This window comes from Dendrobates tinctorius, unplaced genomic scaffold, assembly GCF_039654945.1.
Source record: "Dendrobates tinctorius isolate UK_male_01 unplaced genomic scaffold, ASM3965494v1 ptg000082l, whole genome shotgun sequence".
Taxonomy (NCBI): domain Eukaryota; kingdom Metazoa; phylum Chordata; class Amphibia; order Anura; family Dendrobatidae; genus Dendrobates; species Dendrobates tinctorius.
Window position 1 is genome coordinate 23,890,001 of NW_027361750.1, and position 25,053 is coordinate 23,915,053.

A 25,053-nucleotide genomic window follows, 5' to 3' on the forward strand; every position below is an offset into this window, starting at 1 on the left:
TTTTTACGACTTTCTCATTCATCTGGTGCTTACAGAAATCCATATGATTACTGCAGAGCAAACCTATTTCTGCATAAATCTACCATGTGTGACTATACCCTTAAACATGCTGTCCCATCAAGGCAAATCTTGTCCAGCGCACCATTAGGATAAACTCATTCTCCTCGTATCTGCTATGGCATGGCGGCCTTGCTGCATGCAGCCAGCAGTACCGGCTGTAGAAGCAGATGTATATAGTTAGGCTAATCCAGTGATGATGTGGGTGGTGTAGATCAGGATAATAGAGCTATGTAGTTCTGCACTTACAGGGGCTGCACTTCTGGCCTACCCCTTCATCATGGCTCCACTGCCCATCATAAAGCACAATTACTGTAGAGATGTATTTCTCTCCTGACTAATCCATTAGTGCTACACTGAATATTATTGTACTGATAACTGTGTGACCCAATCCCATTTTACCTCTTGTACATGTGTCTCATTTTAGGTTGGAGATGCCATTTTCTGGCTCGTGATGTTCTCTCCGTCCTGAAATATCCGTTATCTGCAATGTATGCAAGTACTCACTGACTATTCTCCATGTTCTGCTGTAAGGTGCACACATGAATGGCGCACTGGTCATTTGGTGAGTACGTCTGTGCGCTCCTCTGGTGTACAACTCAGAACACCCCCCACCGAGCTATAAGATTACCTCCACAAAGTGCAGCAGTCACATAGAAAGCTGTCCGATAAATGCAAATATGACGGCTAGATGTGCCTGTCTCATTCACTTTATATGCCTAATACACATGTACCTACTTGATGCACAATATCAGAAATGTACAAACAAGAAGTATTCAGCTCACCCCTCTTCACACTAGTATTTTTTCTTTTTTTTCTCTTTCTTTTTTCCTTTCATCTTTTTTGTTATTACAAATTTTTATGTGTGTTTGGTCTCCATCCTTTGCACAGTTGATTTAAATTTGTTTTGTTTTTTTGTTTTTTTTTCATGCTAAACGAATGGGTGTGTTTTTCATCTAATTGGTTCACCTGTTTTCTTGATGTGTTTAAATATTTGCTTGGAGACCTTTCTTACGCATTCCATGATTAAGCCCTTTCAGGGTGAAACGCGTAGGAAATTGCTCCCCTCCATACGCCTCTTTATGTCGTTTTTACCTGATGGTATGAAGATTTTATATTCTCAATAAAGCAATTATTATTTTATCTCCTGGAGACGCTGGAAAAATCCTTCTTTATGTTGTGCATGCAATATCAGAAATGTGGGTTTTTTTTGTTTTTTTTAACGTGCAATAGTTCAAAAAGTTGCAAAATTTTGCACAAATACCACTGGAAAACTGTCATGGAGAGGATGATAAATACCAGGTCAGGTGTCTGAAATAGGAAATTTCGTGTCCATTTTGATAATCTAGCATCAGTATTAGTGATGAGCGAACATCCTCGGATAAGGTGTTATTCGAGGGCGCACGTGTGCTAACCGAGTGTCTTCATGGTGCTCTAATACTATGTTCAAGTCCCCACGGCTGTATGTCTCGTGGCTGCACGATAGCTGCAACACATGCAAAGATTGCCTGTTTGGTAGGCCACAAGATTTGCGGGGATTGCCTGTTTGGTAGGCCGCGAGACATGCGGGGATTGCCTGTTTGGTAGGCCGCGAGACATGCGGGGATTGCCTGTTTGGTAGGCCGCGAGACATGCGGGGATTGCCTGTTTGGTAGGCCGCGAGACATGCGGGGATTGCCTGTTTGGTAGGCCGCGAGACATGCGGGGATTGCCTGTTTGGTAGGCCGCGAGACATGCGGGGATTGCCTGTTTGGTAGGCCGCGAGACATGCGGGGATTGCCTGTTTGGTAGGCCGCGAGACATGCGGGGATTGCCTGTTTGGTAGGCCGCGAGACATGCGGGGATTGCCTGTTTGGTAGGCCGTGAGACATGCGGGGATTGCCTGTTTGGTAGGCCGCGAGACATGCGGGGATTGCCTGTTTGGTAGGCCGCGGGACATGCGGGGATTGCCTGTTTGGTAGACAGCGAGACATGCGGGGATTGCCTGTTTGGTAGGCCGCGAGACATGCGGGGATTGCCTGTTTGGTAGACAGCGAGACATGCGGGGATTGCCTGTTTGGTAGGCCGCGGGACATGCGGGGATTGCCTGTTTGGTAGGCCGCGGGACATGCGGGGATTGCCTGTTTGGTAGACAGCGGGACATGCGGGGATTGCCTGTTTGGTAGACAGCGAGACATGCGGGGATTGCCTGTTTGGTAGACAGCGAGACATGCGGGGATTGCCTGTTTGGTAGACAGCGAGACATGCGGGGATTGCCTGTTTGGTAGACAGCGAGACATGCGGGGATTGCCTGTTTGGTAGACAGCGAGACATGCGGGGATTGCCTGTTTGGTAGGCCGCGAGACATGCGGGGATTGCCTGTTTGGTAGACAGCGAGACATGCGGGGATTGCCTGTTTGGTAGGTTGTGGAGACTCAAACATATTTTTCGAGCACGCTGAAGACACTCGGTTAGCACAGGAGTATGCTCCGATAACCTCTTATCCCAGCACGTTCGCTCATCACTAATCAGTATAAATGACAACCCTCAAAGAAAAACTGTTAGGTCTCGTGCACATTGCCATATTACAACTTTGTACAGTGTCGTGGTATATCACACTTGACTTCATAGAACCTCTATAAGCCTCATTCAGACTTCTCAGACATGTGCTGGATCCGATTTTTGTCCATGTTTGCCATCCACTGTTCTCTATGTGAGCTCAGGAAACAGCACCGATGCAACACACAGGGCAACTGTGTGCGACCTGTTTTCTTTCTTAGACACATTGATTTGAATTGTTGATTTTCATTCACAAACAGACTCGAAACTAGACGATGTAGTAAAATAATCGTGCATGTGAAAAGAGCAATGGACAGAACATGTACCCATTCCAATCTGTGGAAAACATGGATAGAACATGTACAGTACGTGAAAAGTGATGGTCCAGAGTAGGCAAGTGTACACGATCCGCTAGTGTCTCTGCAGCCGCTCATAGCCACAGGCAACCATGTCAGCCAGCTGCTGTGTACATGGCGAATTACAGATCTACTATCATTGTACCCCCCTCAAAATGTCCCACGATCTCAGATAAAATGATATCCCCATCTTACATCCCACATATATGTGGTGGTCCACCAGAAAAACATGTCCTTCTGTTCTATTGTATAGTATGAGCGATGTAAAGTATATCGGACAGCAATAAATAGGTGCACTTAAAGGAGTGATTTAAATGACAACACATAGGACATCTTGCGTTCTAGGAATTACTGTTGTCATTCATTTCTCTGAAGCGTGAGGCACTTAGGATTTCACACGGTTTTCTGTGCACACCGATTACATTAAAGCATTGTAAAGCCTATCAGAAATGAAACTTCGGAACTTACTTGCTGGTAAATTTTTGCTCAGTTCCTTATCCCCCACATGTGGTGATGTGACCTCCAGCGCCTTACTTCAGTTTACAGCCTGTCCACAGCACAGAGTAAAGCGATTTCCTGTCTGTGCTTTAGAACGGGGATGGGAGCATGGTCTGTGATCCTCTGCAAGTTTACAGTGACTGGGGATGTGCACAGGGAGGGAGTGCACACTGCAGGCTCCACACACATGTATTTTTCTTATCTTTTATCATTTTCTGTCTTTACTCGAAAGGGATGAAGCTGGGCTTCTAATGTGTTTGATTGTATTATCATACATTAAATGGCTCAGTGCTCCCCTACAGTCCACTGAGCCTGTGGCTCCAGTGTCGGAGCATGGAACATTACTGACTGCAGGAGAGTCTCAGGACAATGCATAGCAGGTGACATGAGACTGCACAAGAGTCTCAGGATGGTACGTTCTTGGAAAAATCCTTTCAATGGATTATAATCATGTGGGTATTTCAAAATAATAATATTGAAATGTGTCAGGAGCTGGAAAATGACTGGAAAATGCCTGAATGATCAGTGCTGTCCTACTTCAAATGACGATTGTCATAGATAAGCTGCAATTTTGCGAGAAAATTGATAACTTAGCAGTAAAGTTTGGCTAGAAATGCTAAAAGCATAAGGCTGTATGTTTGTGCTAAATGTTGTATTGTTTTTTGCTTTAGGATGGAGCACAGACGCCTCTGAGATTACCTGTCGGTGCCATAGGTTCAGCATTGAAGATGAGCGCTCAGAACGGCTCCTGTGACATGGGCCCATCGCTCACCTATCTATCCTGCCTCATGGAGATCCTTCAGGACTGGCTAGAGTTGGACAATTTGGAGGATTATCTAAATTACCTAGCCTTCCTCATGTGGGTCTTCACACCACTAATAATAGTATTCATTCTGCCCTTCATTATTGTCATTTTTCTCTACCTGTCCATCCTTTTCCTCCACGTGTACAAGCGCAAAAACGAACTGAAAGAAGCATATTCCAACAGTATATGGGATGGCGCTCGGAAAACATTGGCAACACTTTGGGATGGGCATGCTGCAATATGGCATGGTAAAAATGAATGCTTGTTAGCAGTAGTGACAACAGTAGTAGATGTTAAATCTGGGTTTATTGTAAAGTGTGTGCAAAAAGCTATCAATCATGGCGTTCTGAGGGGCGACCTACTCTTGAGGAGAATATCATTGTATACCAAAGTGCCTATTAGACCATTAAAGGGAATCTGTCAGCAGGTTTTTGCTATGTAATCTGAGGACAGCATGAGATAGGGGTTAAACCACTGAATTGAGGGATGTGTCACTTATCAGGCTATGTGCTGCTGTTTACTTACATTGAAGGTTTTATCACTAGGACATTTTCATTGCTGTGGCTAGCTGCATCATGCCAAGTCGTCCGACTCCGCCCCTCCTGTGATAAGCAGCTCACTGCCCGTATACAAGGGGGCAGCTTTCTCAGCTTTGCTGCATATAACAAATAACACAACTGCTGCATCCAGTAAACTAAGTAATACACCACTGGAATCAGGGTCTCTTTCATTAATTATGCTTCTTTCAGATGAGGTAGCAAAAACCTGGTGACAGATTCCTTGTAACTGGCCCAGACTTCCCTCGTACACATGATGGGGATCAAAGAACAATGAAAAATAAGCTTGCCAGAGTTCAGCGAGCGCCACAGCTCCGTCATGTACTTTTTGTTGCAGAGGAGATTGGTATTGCACGGATGTCCCTTTTCGTTGAATAAAAAGAAGCTGTATTACAAGGCATAGTAGCTCCGAGCTGTGTATGAGGGGGACATGACGCTTGTTTGAGCTCTATTGGCCCCTATAAGCAGCCGAGTGGTAGGGGCGCTGAGAGTCTGACCCCCAACAATCCAGTATTAATAGTCTATTCTAAGGAAGGTCAATCAATTAGAAAACCCTTTTTAAAGGAGCATTAGGCATGGCAACTCTATATGGTTATTCTTTTGTACTATATCATACTCCTAAAAAAAGCAAAAAATTGCTAGAAAGTAAAGGTCCGTTTAAGCTAGCCAGCTGGCGTCACTTAGAGGGAATCTGTCGGCATTATTTTTCTATGTAATCTGACAGTAGCATGATGTAGGGGCTGAGACCCTGATTACATCGATATATCACTTATCTACATGCTGTCACTTGATACAATCACTGTTTTGTCTGCTGCAGATCTCGCAGTTCTCTGAATGCTGAGCCCACATACCACTGACTGGTAGCTGTCTGTGTACATTGACGGAAAGCTGCCAATCACCAGTGGGGGCGGAGTTACACTGAGCAGTTGACTAGGAGACACAAGACACCTTGTCCTCTAGTGATAATCTCCTGCTGATAAAGGGAAAATTACACTGATTTTATTGACACACAGTCCAGTCAGTGACACATCACTGGAGTCAGTCTCTGCCCCTACATCATGCTGCTCTTAGATTACATAACAAAAACCTGATAAGATTCCCTTTAATGAACGCCGACTACCAACATGGTTGCGCATTAGCTGACATTTAGTGATCTGCTTACACAGGCTGACCCAGTTCTGTGCGGTTTTGAAGTGCTCAGTAGCTGGTCATTCAGTGCAAATAGGCTGCAGTTGTTCTCGGCAGCACAGGTTCTGTTCACACTGAAACTGCTGGAAACTTTTTTTTTTTTTTTTTTTTGCAGTACACGATCATTTCTCTTCTAACCCAATGATTGTTTTGCCTGTGCATCTTGTGATTGTCAGCTGGATCAGACAGCACAATCATTGTAAAGTGAGCATTTCCAGGAATCTAGTGGAAGTGGACCTGTTGTGAGTTCATTTTCCCCTTCACTACTGAGGCCCGATGAACTCCCTCTTCTGGTAAAGAAAGATAGTGAGCCTGATTATCAAACACCTGAGCCTAATGATGATGACTGGCTGAGTGGAGTTACTGACTGGATATAAGGCTGCCAACGCCCTTCTGCCCTGCGGGTGATTTCTCTGTGGGATCCTTGGAGACCAGTCTGAATTCCTGCTCTTCTAAAGCTAAGTTTTCTGCTCGGCTTTTTGCATTTATGCTTTGACTTTGTTTTGCTTTGTTTTTCTGGATTTCTGCCATTCCCTGCTGGGGTGAGCTGAATTCCTTTAGCTCTGTCTTCTGAAAATGCCGGAGTGCTGATTTAGTTTTTGAAGCCTAGCTGCTTCAGGGTCTTTTTCCATATCAGCTTGTTGGCTTATGTCTTTGATAGGGTTTTTGCAGATTGCAGACAGCAACCTTCCTTTCCTGTTCTGTTTAGTTAGCTTGGGCCCCATCGTTTGCTCAGCCTATCTTTCTATCTGTGTGAGTGTTTTTTCATCTTGCTTCACCGTCATTATATGTTGGGGGCTGCCTTTTACTTTGGGGTCTGCTCTTGGGCAGTTTAGATTTCCTTTTCTGTCTTTAGGCTATTTAGCTCTCCGGCTGTGATCGAGGGGTCTAGGGCACCGTAGGAACCCCCCACGGCTACTGCTAGTTGTGTTGATTGGTTCAGGGGTCTGCAATCTGATAGTTGCCAACTTCTCTGGTTTTCTGGACGTAGCTTCTATTTTTGTGTCTGCCTCCTACGGTGACTCGTTCATAACAGAATCACCCGCCATACCGCAGATCCTAGGGTACTCAATAGCAGGAAAGAATTGTAAAAAACAAACAAAAAAAAAAAAAAGAAGTGTGTGTATATTTGTTTCCTCTATATCTCTGAGGCCGTAGGGGGAATTTTTTTTTCTCTCAATGGAGATAAAGCAATTGTCTGATCGTGTGGAGCAGCTCGCTGCGGAAGTGCGGGGAATTTCCGCCTACCTTGCTCATTCACATGCTGCTGAACCAAAGATTCCTACACCTGATGTATTTTTTGGGGATCGGTCTAAATTTTTGAATTTCAAATTTCAAATTATTTTTTGCCTTGAAGCCTAACTCGTCAGGGAGCTCCGCGCAGCAAGTTAAAATTGTCATCTCTTTGCTGCATGGCGATCCCCAGGATTGGGCGTTTTCTTTGAAACCAGATGATCCTATTCTGACTAATGTGAACACATTTTTTCAAGCCTTGGGGTTGTTGTATGACGAACCTAATGCCATTGATCAGGCTGAAAAGACCCTGCTGGCATTGAACCAGGGTCGAGATTCTGCAGAATTGTACTGTCAAAAATTCCAAAAGTGGGCGGTACTTACTACCTGGAATGATAATGCCTTGGCTGCTCTCTTTCGGAAGGGGTTGTCAGAGGCCGTAAAAGATACTATGGTGGGATTTCCTGTTCCCTCTGGTCTTGACGATTCTATGTCATTAGCCATTCAGGTTGATCGGCGTTTGCGCGAACGCAAAACTGCACGAGAAGTGTTGCCACCTGTTGAACACATGTCTGAACCTATGCAATGTGATAGAGTTTTGTCCAGAGAGCAGCGTCAGGAGTTCAGAAGGCGTAATAAGTTGTGTTTTTTCTGTGGAGATGCCTCGCATATTATTTCTGTCTGTCCTAAACGAGAGAAACGCTTTGCACACACGTTTTCTGTTGGTGGTGTTCAACCTAAGTTTCTTCTGGCTATTACTCTGATCTGCTCCCTGTCCACATTTGCCGCCAAGGCTTTTGTGGATTCGGGAGCAGCCCTAAACCTAATGGACTTGGATTTTGCTAAACGTTGTGGATTTCCGATGACACCTCTGCAGACGCCTATCCCTTTGAGGGGGATTGATGCTACTCCTTTGGCTAAAAATAAACCTCAGTTTTGGACCCAGGTGGTAATGCGGGTCGCCCCAGACCATCAAGAAAATTGCAGATTTTTGGTGTTGCATAATTTGCATGATACCATTGTTCTGGGGTTTCCCTGGTTACAAATTTATAATCCAGTTTTGGATTGGAAATCTGTGTCTGTGGTGAGTTGGGGTTGTCGGTGTGCCTTTAGTGAGGCTCCGGTGTTTTCCACCTCTCCTCAGTCGTATGATGTTCCTGATTATTTGGCGGACTTTTATGATGTATTTAGTGAGAATGAGTCTGCGTCTCTGCCTCCTCATAGGAGTTATGACTGTGCAATTGAACTGAGCCCGGGGTGTAAATTTCCCAAGGGTCGGCTCTTCAATTTATCTGTACCCGAGCACGAGGCTATGCAATCCTATATTAAGGAGGCGTTGGAGAAGGGTCATATTAGACCATCCTCGTCACCCTTAGGTGCCGTTTTTTTTTTTTGTAGCCAAAAAGGATGGATCATTAAGACCTTGTATTGATTATCGTGCCCTCAACAAAATTACTGTTAAATATCAGTATCCGTTACCCCTGATTTCTGATCTATTCTCCAGAGTTAAAGGTGCTTGCTGGTTTACCAAGCTTGACCTCAGGGGGGCGTATAATCTTATTCGCATTAAGCATGGGGATGAATGGAAGACGGCGTTTAATACTCCGGAGGGACATTTTGAGTACCTGGTGATGCCTTTTGGGCTCACTAATGCCCCTTCTGTCTTCCAGTGCTTCATGAACGATATTTTCCGAGATTTTGTCGCTAAATTTTTGATTATCAATCTGGATGATATTTTGATCTTCTCCAAGGATTGGGATTCTCATGTGGAACATATTCGGACTGTGTTCCGGATCTTGAGGGAGAATTCCCCGTATGTCAAAGGATCGAAATGCCTTTTTGGGGTAGAGAGGATTTCTTTTTTGGGATTTATTTTGTCTCCGTCAACTATTGAAATGGACCCGGCCAAGGTACAGGCCATTTACGATTGGGTTCAGCCCACTTCTTTGAAGGCCCTCCAGAAGTTTTTGGGTTTTGCTAATTTTTATCGGAAATTTATAGCAAAATTTTCTACTATTGCCAAGCCTTTGACTGATTTGACTAAGAAGGGTGCTGATGTGTTAAATTGGTCTCCGGAGGCGGTTTCTTCCTTTCAGGAGCTGAAGCGAAGATTCACCTCCGCCCCGGTTTTGCGGCAACCTGATGTCTCACTTCCGTTCCAGGTAGAGGTGGATGCTTCTGAGATTGGTGCAGGAGCTGTTTTGTCCCAAAAGGATCCTGTAACATCTAAAATGAATCCCTGTGCTTTCTTTTCCCGAAAGTTCTCTCCATCTGAACGTAACTATGATGTGGGGAATCGGGAACTGTTGGCCATGAAATGGGCATTTGAAGAGTGGAGACATTGGTTGGAGGGAGCTAAGCATCAAGTCGTGGTCCTTACTGACTACAAGAATTTGATTTACCTAGAGTCGGCTAAGCGCTTGAACCCTAGACAGGCTAGGTGGGCCTTGTTTTTTACACGTTTTGATTTTGTGGTTTCTTTTCTTCCTGGAACTAAGAATGTCAAGGCAGACGCCCTCTCTAGGAGCTTCTTTGCTGATTCTCCTGTGGTGACCAAGCCTGCTACCATCTTAGGCGAAGGGGTAGTTCTTTCTGCCATCTCGCCCGATTTGAGACGTGCTCTGGAAGAGTTCCAGGAGGACAAACCTGAGCGTTGTCCCAGTGGAAAGTTGTATGTTCCTGACCAGTGGAAGAAGAGAGTGATGTCTGAAGTTCATTGCTCTGCATTGGCTGGTCATCCAGGTATTTTTGGTACTAGAGATCTGGTGAGTCGCTCTTTTTGGTGGCCCACCTTGTCTCGTGATGTCAGGAATTTTGTGCAGTCCTGTGGGACGTGCTCCCGGTCTAAATCGTGTTCTCGCTCTAGTGGGTTGTTGATGCCTTTGCCTGTCCCCAAGAGGCCATGGACCCATATTTCAATGGATTTCATCTCTGATATGCCTGTCTCTCAATGGATGACTGTTATTTGGGTGATTTGTGATAGGTTCTCTAAGATGGTTCATCTTGTACCACTCCCTAAGTTGCCGTCTTCCTCTGAGTTGGTGCCCCTGTTTTTGCAACAGGTGGTTCGCTTGCACGGGATTCCTGAGAACATTGTATCTGACAGAGGAGTTCAGTTTGTTTCTAGATTTTGGAGAACTTTCTGTTCCAAGCTGGGAATTCAGTTGTCCTTCTCCTCTGCTTTTCACCCTCAGACCAATGGGCAGACAGAGAGAACAAACCAGACCTTGGAGTCATATTTGAGATGTTTTATTTCTGCTGATCAGGATGATTGGGTTTCATTTTTGCCCTTGGCCGAATTTGCTTTAAATAATAGAGCTAGTTCTGCCACTTTGATGTCACCTTTTTTTTGTAACTTTGGGTTTCATCCTCGATTTTCTTCAGGGCAGGTGGAGCCCTCTGCCTGCCCAGGTGTTGACACTGTGGTGGAGAGAATGCACCAGATCTGGGACCAAGTGGTGGATAAGTTATCTCGCTCCCAGGAAAAGGCCCAGCGGTTTTCCAACCGACATAGGACCATTGGTCCCCAGTTTAAGGTTGGTGATATGGTGTGGTTATCATCAAAAAATATTGCTATGAAGGTGGCTTCTCCTAAGTTTAAGCCTAGATTTATTGGACCTTACAAGATTTTGGAGATTATTAATCCGGTCTCTTTTCGTTTTGCTCTTCCTGTCACATTTAAAATCCATAATGTGTTCCATAAATCTTTGTTGAAGAGGTTTGTTGAACCTGTTGTTCCGGGGGTGGCACCTCCAGACCCTGTATTGGTTGAAGGTAACATGGAATATGAGGTAGAGAAAGTACTGGATTCCCGTCTGGCTAGACGGAGACTCCAGTATTTGGTTAAGTGGAAGGGTTATGGTCAGGAGGATAATTCCTGGGTCTCTGCCTCTGATATTCATGCCAAAAGATTGGTGCGTGCCTTTCATCGGGCTCACCCTGATCGCCCTGGTGGCGTGGTTGAGGGTTCGGTGACCCCTCCTCAAGGGGGAAGTACTGTTGTGAGTTCATTTTCCCCTTCACTACTGAGGCCTGATGAACTCCCTCTTCTGGTAAAGAAAGATAGTGAGCCTGATTATCAAACACCTGAGCCTAATGATGATGACTGGCTGAGTGGAGTTACTGACTGGATATAAGGCTGCCAATGCCCTTCTGCCCTGCGGGTGATTTCTCTGTGGGATCCTTGGAGACCAGTCTGAATTCCTGCTCTTCTAAAGCTAAGTTTTCTGCTCGGCTTTTTGCATTTGTGCTTTGACTTTGTTTTGCTTTGTTTTTCTGGATTTCTGCCATTCCCTGCTGGGGTGAGCTGAATTCCTTTAGCTCTGTCTTCTGAAAATACCTGAGTGCTGATATAGTTTTTGAAGCCTAGCTGCTTCAGGGTCTTTTTCCATATCAGCTGGTTGGCTTATGTCTTTGATAGGGTTTTTGCAGATTGCAGACAGCAACCTTCCTTTCCTGTTCTGTTTAGTTAGCTTGGGCCCCATCGTTTGCTCAGCCTATCTTTCTATCTGTGTGAGTGTTTTTTCATCTTGCTTCACCGTCATTATATGTTGGGGGCTGCCTTTTACTTTGGGGTCTGCTCTTGGGCAGTTTAGATTTCCTTTTCTGTCTTTAGGCTATTTAGCTCTCCGGCTGTGATCGAGGGGTCTAGGGCACCGTAGGAACCCCCCACGGCTACTGCTAGTTGTGTTGATAGGTTCAGGGGTCTGCAATCTGATAGTTGCCAACTTCTCTGGTTTTCTGGACGTAGCTTCTATTTTTGTGTCTGCCTCCTACGGTGACTCGTTCATAACATGGACCTTAGCCATAGACTTACAATCTTTGTTTTAACAGAATTTCAAAATTACTTTTTGTGACTAATGCCATTTTTTCCCTTCTGTCCCCAGTATTGGTTACAATAACGTGTGTGAACCCAGCCTAATCCCTCTGAGCAAAATGGCCATCTATACTGTCAGACGACCTATTAATAAGCTGCTCTAGGAAATTTTCAAAGAGCTTGTTTGGAAACACTTTTTTTTAATTAAGGATCTTTCAATACTTTATCAAACAACGATTGACCTAGCAAAAACCAGTCTACAGTGTGGACTTAGGCTCGGGCTCTCGGGTTAGGCTGGGGTCACTCTTGGGAGAAACTCCCACGAGTCTCGCATCTCAATACCCTGCACTGCCGCCGGCACTCGGGACCGGAGCGCTCAGCTACATAGAACTACATGCAGCCGCACACTCCGTCCCGAGTGCCGGCGGCAGTGTCGGGTATTGAGGTATGAGACTCATGCGAGTTTCTCACAAGTGTGACCCCGGCCTTAGACTAACACTCACCATTTTGTTTTTCTTTTCAGTTATAGGAATAAAAAAACAACTGGGAAAAAAAAGCTTCCATCCTATGATGGATACAAATTGCGCTGTTAACTATAATGGGGTCTATTTGTTTTCCGTTCGGGGGGCAGTTATTTTTCATGAAAAAAGGGCAGCATACTGCCCTTATGCAGAAGTGGCAGAACTTGTGCCAGATCCTCGTGTGGTCCTCGCCTTAGCTAGTAATGTATTTTGTGCAATGGTAACATACTTAGATATTTTTACATTTACGTATTTTTTAAATGCACCATATAAACAAATATATATAACTTTTTGCAAGAACTGCCGCCCATCTATTCCCTCTGCGGTTTCTGTACCACTTTACATAGGGTTGTATAGACGTGCAGAGGACCTCCATTCTAGTGCTGGACCCTCACTGATCTATTAACCACACACTGTTTGGATATCTGATAAATGTTATCAATGTATAATACTTCAGGTGATTTGTATTTCTTGATTTTTGTATTTGGAAGTTGACAAACTTGTAACTAAATGTTAAAGCGAATCCTTTAACGGATTTTATCATACAAACTACATAAGTTATTACACACCTCTCTTAGAACTGATGAGACTGGTGTATTTACTTTGAAAATCCTTGTCCCTCCTGGCCTGATTGACAGCTGCAGCTTGTACTGAGCAGTATGAGATCTCCACAGCAGCAAAGGAGTTGAGAATGAGTTCAACTTTCATAAAAGACTATTCTTCCATTCTGAGATGGATTATGAAAGTCCGTACAGCATCCTGACTGGTTTAACAGATCTATTTAGTAATGTGAAAAGTTTGTATTGTTAAATCTGACAGTGGCTCAGAAGCCTCTTTCAGACGGTACCAGAATCTACCCTGATGCACAGACCGACTGTGGCTCCCCTGACCTGATCTTGTATTTCCATGAGGCTGTCAGGTTTGGGTCAGGAGACCAGCCGCCCGTCCGAGCAAGGAGAATGTGGCACGGACATCTTACTGAGGCTTATATCGGTGGTCTTACTTTTTTATTTTATGCAAACGCATGTCAAATTACTGCCCGGTACCAGTGTGTGAAACTTGCAATATGCAGCTTGTTGTTTTTATGCATATATCCTTATGTAATTGTGCCGTGGCAACTGGGATAAAAAATGGCTAAAAAATAAATCTAAATACACTGTCACGACATGGAAGTTAAGTATTCAATACATACATAAGCACTGCTGCAAATACGGACCAGGCTATCCGGATTCTGTGTCCATAGCCGTCCCTGTTAGTGCGCAGTCAGCCAGCCATATAAATCAGACCTAGATGTGCAGTGCCCGGACTGGCGTGACAGCTGCATAGACATACATGAATCTATCATGCTTGGATCAGGAGAGCCGCCTGCCAGTCCGTGCCCTGCGCCTCGATCTCTGTTCTATATATGCGACCTTATCCCTGATTTCTGACTGCACGGATTACTAGTGAGACTCATCTCTGGGGATATTTATTCTTCTAAATGATAGAATAAAACACGTTCTGTTTCAACACAGGCTATGAAATCTGCGGCTTGGAAAAAATCCCTGCGAACGGGCCTGCACTAATTGTGTACTATCATGGAGCGCTGCCTGTAGACTACTATTATTTTGTAGCAAAGGTCATTCTCCTGAAAGGAAGGACTTGTCACTCGGTGGGGGACCACTTTCTTTTTAAAGTACCAGGTAAGTAATCACGCTGTGGTATTTGTAAGCGATCTGCTGCATGAGCGACTATTATATCTATAGCCAGTCATGGAAACCTGTCATTTATTCCGGATAAGGCACATCTGACCGGCTCATTCTGCCCCTGTCTCACTAAAATTACTCTGAAAGCCAGTAATGGGGGTGTACATGGTGATTCATTACTACCTTCACAGAGGTCAGCAATAACCACGAGAACGCTGTATTATTAGGCTTTTTTTATTCTTTACTCATCTTTCTGCTTAATTACGTTCTTGAATTGTTAAGCACCCCAAATATGTAGGCCTTGGTATTATATGCCCATTCTGGTAGTCAGAGGGGTGGATATAGTCTCTGTACACCTCTCAGGCCTAGAAGTCTGTGTCCTGTACCTAGGCCGATCTCATGGCGCGGATGGCTGGTATAAACTGGGAATAGGGCACATTAAGAAGTTTATCTTTTTTTTTTCCTTCGACCCATCCCCACCTTTTTTTTTTTTTTTTTTTTTTTTCATTCTGGGATGTGGCAGTAAAACCATGAGTATATACAAGGGTGCTATCTTTGGTCAGATTTTGGGAACCCTGCACTTCAAGAATACAGTGCTAACCACTGAGCCACCATGCTGCCCTATGGTACTTGTAAAAATGGCAAAGACGTGCCCAGTGGTTAGTAATGCCTCTTCTTCCTATCTCCAGACATCACTCAACATCACCTACGCCTTTTATTAGTGTGGTAACAAGTCCCTCCACTTTCTGCCACACAGACATGAAATATAAAGTTTAGATATTTTGTTCAAACTCTTCACATCTGAAACTAAACCTTGTTTAAGCCTCACTCCAGTGATTGCTTTATTTCTGAATTAATTTTTTTCCCTTTCTGTTAAAATCTACTCACGGCCGCCATCTTCTCCCGGTCTCAGTGGCGCTCATGCTACCGATTCACACAGTGGTCATTGTGTGGAGCAGAGGTCACTTTTTGCCTTTTGTCAATTGAAGTTTGAGACACAGAATGAGTCTCATACACTTACATTAAGGGCGTTACCGCCGCTCCACATCATGATGTGGCAGATTACAGTTATGGTCATGTGGTGCTGGTGCGCCGCTGAAACCGGGGGGCAAGACAGCCACTGGTGAGTATATTACTGCCTTCATGACACTAACGCACATGACATCTAACGAAGCGGAAACCACTCCAGTGGTATTGCTTTTTTATTTTTTAAGAAGTTGTCCACTCTGTTAACATTGATAACCTAGGATAGGCCATCAGTGTCTGATGAATGAGGGTGCGACACCCTGCACCTCTGCTGATCAGCTGCTGGTTCCGGACGGGAGTGCTTCGTTACAGAGATGCTTGGTCTACTGTTTAGTGGCTGTGGCCTGCTCCCTATTGATTTAAATAGGGGTGAATATGCAGTACCCAGCTGTGGCCACTATACAGTAGTCAGTACATCTCCGTAACTGAGCACTTCCATCAGGCCATTAGGCACCAGCACCGATAACAGCTGATTGGGTGTTGGACCCCACTGATCAGCCATTGATCACCTATCGTAAGGATAGGTCATCAGTGTTAAACTAATGGATAACCTCTTTAAGTAGTGTTGGTAAGTGGGGATCTGGGTCCTGAGACAGTGTCTTAAAGATATTTGTAAGGCGGTTTATTGTAGTACACGAAAAAAGACGTTTCGGTCAATGTTACCTTCTTCAGTTACTACAAGGGTAAATATAATTACAAAACGTCATATAAAACAGGAAAAAAAAGAAAAAAAAACAACAAAGGAAAACAGAAGTATATACATACAATAGTCAAAATGGTCATACAAAAATAGGATAAATTGGTCGCAGATAACGCCAGGTATCCCACACTGCCCATATCACTCCAAATAATTTAAAAAGAGCCATAGAAAATATATAGCAGCAATCTATAAGAATGTCAAACATACCGTGTGGTATATACGGCTCTTTTTAAATTATTTGGCGTGATATGGGCAGTGTGGGATACCTGGCGTTATCTGCGACCAATTTATCCTATTTTTGTATGAGCATTTTGACTATTGTATGTATATACTTTGTTTTTTTTTTTCCTTTTTTTTCCTTTGTTATTTTTTCTGTTTTATATGACGTTTTGTTTTGTAATTATATTTACCCTTGTAGTAACTGAAGAAGGTCACATTGACCGAAACGTCTTTTTTCGTGTACTACAATAAACCGCCTTAGAAATACCTTTAAGTTGTGTGCTAGGTTCATATTTGTTGCTTTAATGGTTTGGGAACATAACCTTAGCACCATCTTGAGTTGTGCTCATGGTGTTCTTTCTATAAGTGTCTTAAAGAGTACTGATCACCAATCTTCTGCTGCCCTATTTATTTAATATAATAGCGGACAGCCCCTGACTTGTGATTTATATTTAGCAAAAAAAGCGTACTTACAAAAATGCAGAAACCACCCCTTAGTGTCCCCGAGAGGGCCTGACGTGGCGTCCCCGAGAGGGCCTGACGTGGCGTCCCCGAGAGGGCCTGACGTGGCGTCCCCGAGAGGGCCTGACTTGGCGTCCCCGAGAGGGCCAGACTTTTGTTAGTGGGATCCTACAATAACTCAGCGCTGCCACGTACTTTACTAGTTACCGAACAGTAACCACTTAGTAATGTACGTTGCAGTGCTGCGTTAGTGCAAAGAGCGACATTTAACTCTTTTACTGCCAGAGCGGCCGCAGAGAGCTGCTGGATATAGCTTTGATGTACAATAACAAATGATATTGTGGTAACCTGTTAGCCAGGAAAATCGATGTGAATACTTTTCTGCCCAATGATGACAAAAGTATTCTCGGAGTGATACCTTTATTGGCTAACCAGAAAATGTTTGCAAGCTTTCAGAGCAGAGAGGCTCCTTCAGGCAGGATAACAAATAAATTAGTAAGAAAAATGCATAACATTTAAGGGTACCTCTTGTGGTCACATACAACCCCCATATGATCATCTGGTGCTGATCTCCAACCCATATTCCACAAAGACCACAAATTGAAAGACATATATATTCCCAGAACTACCACTTCCCTTGTATAAACAGCCCCCTAACTTATGGAATCTCCTTGTCAGACGTGTCCTCTCCTCACCATCAGTGACTGGTACATTGCCATGTAAAAATAAAAAATGCAAAACTTGTACCCACATATTACCCACAAATACAGTCCGCATACCAAACACATATCAGGACTATAAGGTCATGGGTTTCTTTTCATGTACAACCTCCAATGTGGTTTACATGATGCAATGTACAAGGTGCCCTGGAGGTATCTATATTAGGGAAACCATGCAAAAACTACAAACAAGGAGGAATCTACACCGACACACAATCAGGAATGAAATGCACCCCCCTGTGGAAAAACTTTTTTTTGGACCTGGACACTGTATGACAGACATAAAAGTCGTAATACAAAAAGGTTATTTTAAGGATGAGAGAAAAATTTGGTAATTCAAACTGATAAGGATGTTCAATTCTTTGACACTATGACTCAATTTAATACCTGGATTTATGACTAATGACATGGATACAATTTACACCTGCATCAGACGGACTCCAGATAACTAAGGATCCCGACAATGATGCGACCTGGTAAGGATCGCTGGTGCTTTGTCACACAGCAGCTATTCTGAATGATTCCAGCCTGCGTACCTGAGTTTGGCATCGCCAACGAGGTCGCTCGTCGGCATCAAACACAGCGATGCATGCTGGCCAGCGGGACGCCAGCGATCAAAAAATGGCCTAGGACATTCGAACACGATCAGCGATGTTCAGTGGGGGGGCGGTCGCTGCTATGTTTCACGTAGCGAGATCACTGTTGCGTCACAAAATCGGTGACGCATTAGCGATCTCGCTATGTGAGACGGGGCCTTAAGAGAACATTCCCACTGCCTCTGCATTTGTAACAAAATCCCTAATTCCAAAGACATACTGATAGGGAATTTAGATTGTGAGCCCCATTGGGGACAGTGCCAATAATGTCTGTAAAGCGCTGTGGAATTAATGACGTTATATAAATGAGTAAAATAAATAAAATTGGATTTCCTTGGCTTATCCTTAGGAAGCATCACCCCTTCCACCTCATGAACAAATGTCCTACTGTAGTATCGCTTAAATGTTACGCCTTTTTCTTATTAATTTATTTGTAATCCTGCCTGAAGAAGGAGCCTCTCTGCTCTGAAAGCCTAGAACCATATATTATTTTCTGGTTAACCAATAAAGGTATCACTCCGAGAATACTTTTGTCATCTTCGCGCAGAAAAGTATTCACATGGATATAACTTTATAAGTTGAGATCCCACAATTCGCAAGCTCTGGTCATAACATATTAGTCCCATAAGTGCTAATATAGTATTATTGACAGACGAATATTTCCTGCCTTGCTGAACACATTTCCTGCAAATCAGCAATGATTATAGGGAAATCCAGGAAATAACTGATAAATCTCCCCTTTGTATCTCAGCCTGAGCTTCTGTCAATCTTATACTGTAATTACATTTTATTACAGGATTCAAACCATTGCTGGAAGTGTTCAGTGTAATCCATGGACCCCAGGAAGAGTGTGTGAGGGCTCTGAAGAACGGCCATCTCCTGGCAATCTCTCCAGGAGGAGTGCGGGAAGCATTGTTTAGTGATGAATCCTATATCCTCATGTGGGGAAATCGCACAGGTTTTGCACAAGTCGCAATTGACGCTCAAGTGGTAAGTTTACCTGATGCCATCAAACAAGTAAAATTATGTGATTGCAGCACCAAACTTTGCAAAGTGATGGTGTACAATTTTTCAGTATATAAAGGGTCTGTCTGGCCTCAGGGCCTCTTTGGGATTGCTGACTTGTGAATCCTCACATCATGAGCATTGCGCACTGTCAGGATTCTCCGGTACCGGTGGCGAACATGTGACCGCAAATATGGGATCACCTGGCGACTAGATGGCTGCAGCTTCGCTCAATACAAGTGTGTTGAGCGAGGCCAGATAAAGTCTAGTCCAAGGGTGCACAACTCCAGTCTTCAATGGCCATCGACAATGCATGTTGTCAGGATTTCTTTAGTATTGCACAAGTGATAATTTAATCACCTGCACAGGAGATGAGTCCAGCACCTTCTGCAATACTAAGGAAATCCTGAAAACATTCACTATTGGTGGCCCTTGTGGACTGGAGTTGTGCACCCCTGGACTAGTTGGAATGTGGATGGAAGTATGCAAATTACATACATGGCGCCAGCACTGGAAAATCCTCACAGCACGCAGTGCACATGATGTCAGGATTCACAAGTCTGCAGTCACATAGCGTAAAGGGCCCATTACACATAGCGATATCGCTAGCAATATCGCTATAGCGTCACTGCGATATCGCTACATGTGATACCTCCGACCGGCTCCCCCGCTAGTTATCGCTGATCGCGCGAGAACGTCCTGGGCCATTTCTCGTTGTCAGCTTCCTGCTGTGGTGACGCGTGGACGCGGGCGGGAAGACGTCTTCATCGCCTCGTCTGACAGGTAAGTAGCGACCCCCGACCCCTGCTATGTCGCTGGTGAGATCTGCCTGTTTGAAAGCTCACTAGCGACCACTTAGCGATGCACCAGCGATCCTGACCGCGTCATATCGGTGCATAAATATTTTGGTGCATCGCTAAGTGTAACGGTACCCTAACTAGACTTGTAGCATAAAACTGGACAACCCCCTTTAATGAGGACCTGTCACCACTCCTCACATGTACGTTCTGGTACATACTTGTATTACCTATAAGATAACAATTCTGGAGCATCTTTTCTTAGAGCTCTGCAATGTGCTGTTCCTCTGGGATTCCCTTTGGAAAAGACCATAAACATTTGCACTAAATAAAAAGGCACATATCTCTGAAACCATATGACAGATTTAAAAAAGAATAAATCAAAAAAGTCTACTCTGGGCAGTGGGAATTAAATAAGGTCAAAAGTTAACCACTTCTGACCTGGTCCTCTTTAAATGTATGTTTTTTTTCTCTTCATATTATCCATTGCAAAAAAAAGTCTAGCAATTTTTACTCTGACCTCTAAACCCATTCTTGGAATGGCCCACAAAGGAACAGGTCAATCTCCCAGTGGGTGTTTGTGCAGGAATGGGCCCCCACCACCTACATATCCGTCATAGTTGGCACAGTGTACTTGGTTCCCTATGTACAGACAGAAGCAGCTTCTTATTCATATAACAGATTACCCAATGTATTATTATATAGCGGCAGAGGTAAATTTGTGAATGAGGATAATGTAATAGTTGCATGCAACAGAGCAGTGGACCCCAAAATCAATGTTGCCGATGGGCCCTTGACCCCTGTCTGACACTACCTAAACTTCAGAAAAGACTTCCACTTACTTTTGGCTGTATCTTAGCAGTTTGTATTTGGCCAAAGGTTATTGTGAATGCAGAGGGAGGAGGTGAGCTGTTTCAACGGCTATTGTGGATGGTGGAACATGTGTTACAGTGCCTTGCGAAAGTATTCGGCCCCCTGGAACTTTTCAACCTTTTCCTACATATCAGGCTTCAAACATAAAGATACCAAATGTAAATTTTTGGTGAAGAATCAACAACAAGTGGGACACAATTGTGAAGTTGAACTAAATTTATTGGTTATTTTAAATTTTTGTGGAAATTCAAGAACTGAAAAGTGGGGCGTGCAATATTATTCGGCCCCTTTACTTTCAGTGCAGCAAACTCACTCCAGAAGTTCATTGTGGATCTCTGAATGAACCAATGCTGTCCTAAATGACTAATGATAAATATAATCCACCTGCGTGTAATCAAGTCTCCGTATAAATGCACCTGCTCTGTGATAGTCTCAGGGTTCTGTTTGAAGCACAGAGAGCATCATGAAGACCAAGGAACACAACAGGCAGGTCCGTGATACTGTTGTGGAGAAGTTTAAAGCCGGATTTGGATACAAAATGATTTCCAAAACTTTAAACATCCCAAGGAGCACTGTGCAAGCGATCATATTGAAATGGAAGGAGTATCATACCACTGCAAATCTACCTAGACCCGGTCGTCCCTCTAAACTTTCATCTCAAACAAGGAGAAGACTGATCAGAGATGCAGCCAAGAGTCTCATGATCACTCTGGATGAACTGCAGAGATCTACAGCTGAGGTGGGACAGTCTGTCCATAGGACAACAATCAGTTGTACACTGCACAAATCTGGCCTTTATGGAAGAGTGGCAAGAAGAAAGCCATTTCTCAAAGATATCCATAAAAAGTGTCGTTTAAAGTTTGCAACAAGCCACCTGGGAGACACACCAAACATGTGGAAGAAGGTGCTCTGGTCAGATGAAACCAAAATCAAACTTTTTGGCAACAATGCCAAACGATATGTTTGGCGTAAAGGCAACATAGCTCATCACCCTGAACACACCATCCCCACTGTCAAACATGGTGGTGGCAGCATCATGGTTTGGGCCTGCTTTTCTTCAGCAGGGACAGGGAAGATGATTAAAATTGATGGGAAGATTGATGGAGCCAAGTACAGGACCATTCTTGAAGAAAACCTGTTGGAGTCTGCAAAAGACCTGAGACTGGGACGGAGATTTGTCTTCCAACAAGACAATGATCCCAAACATAAAGCAAAATCTACAATGGAATGGTTCACAAATAAATGTATCCAAGTGTTAGAATGGCCAAGTCAAAGTCCAGACCTGAATCCAATTGAGAATCCGTGGAAAGAGCTGAAAACTGCTGTTCACAAACGATCTCCATCAAACCTCACTGAGCTCGAGCTGTTTGCCAATGAAGAATGGGCAAGAATTTCAAAATAAGGAAGAGGAACAGCATCCGGTCTGGGTGAAAAATATTTAGGGATTTGTGAGTCCACTCAGGATTGGTCCATTGGGGTTGGCGCCGCTATTGTGTGACCAGGGATTGGTGGTTCATATATGGATATGTATTACTGCAAGGGATTGGTGTGTTATTTCTATGGATACCTTTGATGCATTACGACCATTGGTGGGCAGATTTGGGGATTGATGTTTATATATGAGACATTTTTGTAATATCTTTAATATGATTATGATTATCATTGTTTACGATTGGATAAGCTGTGCTATTGAATATACATGTAACTGATGGATGTATTTATATGTATTTTATGTATAGATTCTTTGTGATGGGTGTTACCTTGATGGTGATTGGCTGTGCCACACTATAAAAGGCCACCATATGTACTGTTATGTTATACTTGAAAAAGGCCACAATATGGCCGAAACGTTGTATTTTATACTGGCAGAATAAATTTTTGATACAATTTTTCACCCAGACCAGATGCTGTTCCTCTTCCTTATTTTGGACTATTGTTCATTTGGGTCCATGAACCTTTGAACTGGCATCCAATCCTCCGTTGTGCTGTCGGCTGCTTTTTGCTGTGGGCAAGAATTTCAGTCTCTCGATGTACAAAACTGATAGAGACAAACCCCAGGCGACTTGCAGCTGTAATGGCAGCAAAAGGTGGCGCAACAAAGTATTAAGTTAAAGGGGCCGAATAATATTGCACGCCCTACTTTTCAGTTTTTGAATTTCCACAAAAATTTTAAATAACCAATAAATTTCGTTCAACTTCACAATTGTGTCCCACTTGTTGTTGATTCTTCACCAAAAATTTACATTTGGTATCTTTATATTTGAATCATGATATGTGGGAAAAGGTTGAAACGTTCCAGGGAGCCGAATACTTGTGCAAGGCACTGTATCTACTTAGAAGTGTTCCCATTCAGTGTAATTCTCTCTGTAATGATAACGAGACAACTGAAAAGTCTTCTGTAAAGAATAGGAAGTGTGAGTCCAGCTTATAGGCCTAGTAGCCAGTTTGAAAATTGCAAGATTTTTTTTTTGTGGAAAATAATTTAAGTATATAATTTACCCCAACCCCAATTTAAACAATAGGCCATTTTCTGATCACACCCTTCTTATAACCTGCGTCCACTATTCTGACATCAGTCAGACATGTAACCTGTAGATAACACTGTATTAGAGAATCACTCACCGTATACATCCCCTGCGTCAGCGGTGCTCTGCTCTGGACTCGCCATTGTGTGACATGGTTCTTTGTTCTCCTAGTGCATCATTCCAATGTTCACACAGAACGTCCGGGAAGGATTCCGCTCTCTTGGCTGCTTACGTAAGAAATGTCTCCTTGCTTTCGTGTAACCATAGACTATTACCTTTATGCAGTTCAGCATATGTTACCATAAATTGTGTTTAGATGTTACTCGTAAAGAAATCTATAACTCATGAATGTGACTTGTTATACAAAGTCACTACAATTGCCTTGCAAATTTTAGCTTACGGCAATATACGAGCCCCCATATGTAATAAGTCTTTTATCATTGCCAGCTACAGGCGGTCAGAATATTTTTCTAGTCCTTGAAAAAGAGTTATAGAGGAACTACAAAGTATGTTATGTAGTTTCATAGTGTACTATGCAATGGACGGGCCTGATAAGTAATTCTATCTTGTTCACAGTTGATTCTTACCACTTGTAATTTTAACCTACCGGTATGTAAATATGACTTTTGACAATATCAATAATTTTTCTAAGGCTGTAAATTTAAAGGGTTTTCGAGAGCAGGACAGGGATTTGTTATCCTTAGGGTATGCCGCCACGTTTGGTCAGTAGGGGCCGATCCCTGGCACCACCACAATCCCGCAGACACAGCAGCGCCTCCACCTATGTACATGACTGGTCCTGTCTCTCATTGATCTGTTATGAAATGTGCTCATCTCGCTTTCACAGGGATCTTTAGGTGGTTGTATGAGACGTATAAGATACCATTCGTTCCTGTGTATGGTGGTTTCCCAGTGAAATTTCGCACATACCTTGGTGACCCTATCCAGTATGATCCAAATATTACAGCAAATGAGTTGGCAGAGAAGGTGAGATCAATTTGAGGAAACATTGGGTCAGATTCATTATTGCATTTGCACTTGTATTTTGCCAAGTTTTTATTGTTTTGCTGTTCCTTTTTTTTTGCTTGCACTTAATTCAGCTCTCCATTTTTTACTTTTTTTTTTAAAGGGGTTGTCCGGTACAAATCGATAAGTTTGCAGTCACTTTGTGTGACTGCAGACTTATGAATCTACCCAGCACACGTGAGGATTTGCTGCTTTCTGAGCCAGAACCGGAGGGTATGTATGCGTTATACATACTCCTGGCCTAGAGTCCTTCTAGTGAGCATGGCCTCGCTCAATACTCTTGTATAGAGTGAGACTGCTCCCTGACGCGGTTGTCCAGTGGGCGTGTATGGAGCGAGGCCGTGCCATGACTAGTTACTTTGCTTTCCAGTGGGCGTGTATGCAGCATGGCCATCCCCTGAGCAGTGACACAGCTGTCCAGTGGGCGTGTATACAGCGAGGCTGTGCCCTGATTAGTGACACGGCTGTCCAGTGGGCGTGTATACAGCGAGGCTGTGCCCTGATTAGTGACACGGCTGTCCAGTGGGCGTGTATACAGCGAGGCTGTGCCCTGATTAGTGACACGGCTGTCCAGTGGGCGTGTATACAGCGAGGCTGTGCCCTGATTAGTGACACGGCTGTCCAGTGGGCGTGTGTGCAGTGAGGCTGCGCCCACTGGCCAGGATCTGGCCTGGGGTATGTATAACTCATACATACCCTGCGGTCCTGATTCAGAAGTCTGCAGTCACACAGTTACTGTAGACTTTTTGATTTAGACTGGACAACCCCTGTAAGTCTGTTTTATATGTTTGCAAAATTTGTCGCAAATATACTCCAGAGGAAACCAATAAACCAGATATGTGCCAGGACAA

General features: G+C 43.8%; 1 protein-coding gene across 1 annotated transcript in view; it reads left to right on the forward strand.

The window, feature by feature from the left end:
- Positions 1-25,053, forward strand: part of TMEM68 (transmembrane protein 68) — a 33,782-nt gene that overhangs the window by 1,251 nt on the left and 7,478 nt on the right. Inside the window, exons 2-7 of the mRNA XM_073583984.1 lie at positions 485-622; positions 4,121-4,502; positions 14,084-14,251; positions 18,773-18,966; positions 23,348-23,408; positions 24,024-24,163. Coding sequence (XP_073440085.1) covers positions 551-622; positions 4,121-4,502; positions 14,084-14,251; positions 18,773-18,966; positions 23,348-23,408; positions 24,024-24,163 — 1,017 coding nt within the window. The 5' untranslated portion in view covers positions 485-550. The remainder of the gene's footprint in view (positions 1-484; positions 623-4,120; positions 4,503-14,083; positions 14,252-18,772; positions 18,967-23,347; positions 23,409-24,023; positions 24,164-25,053) is intronic.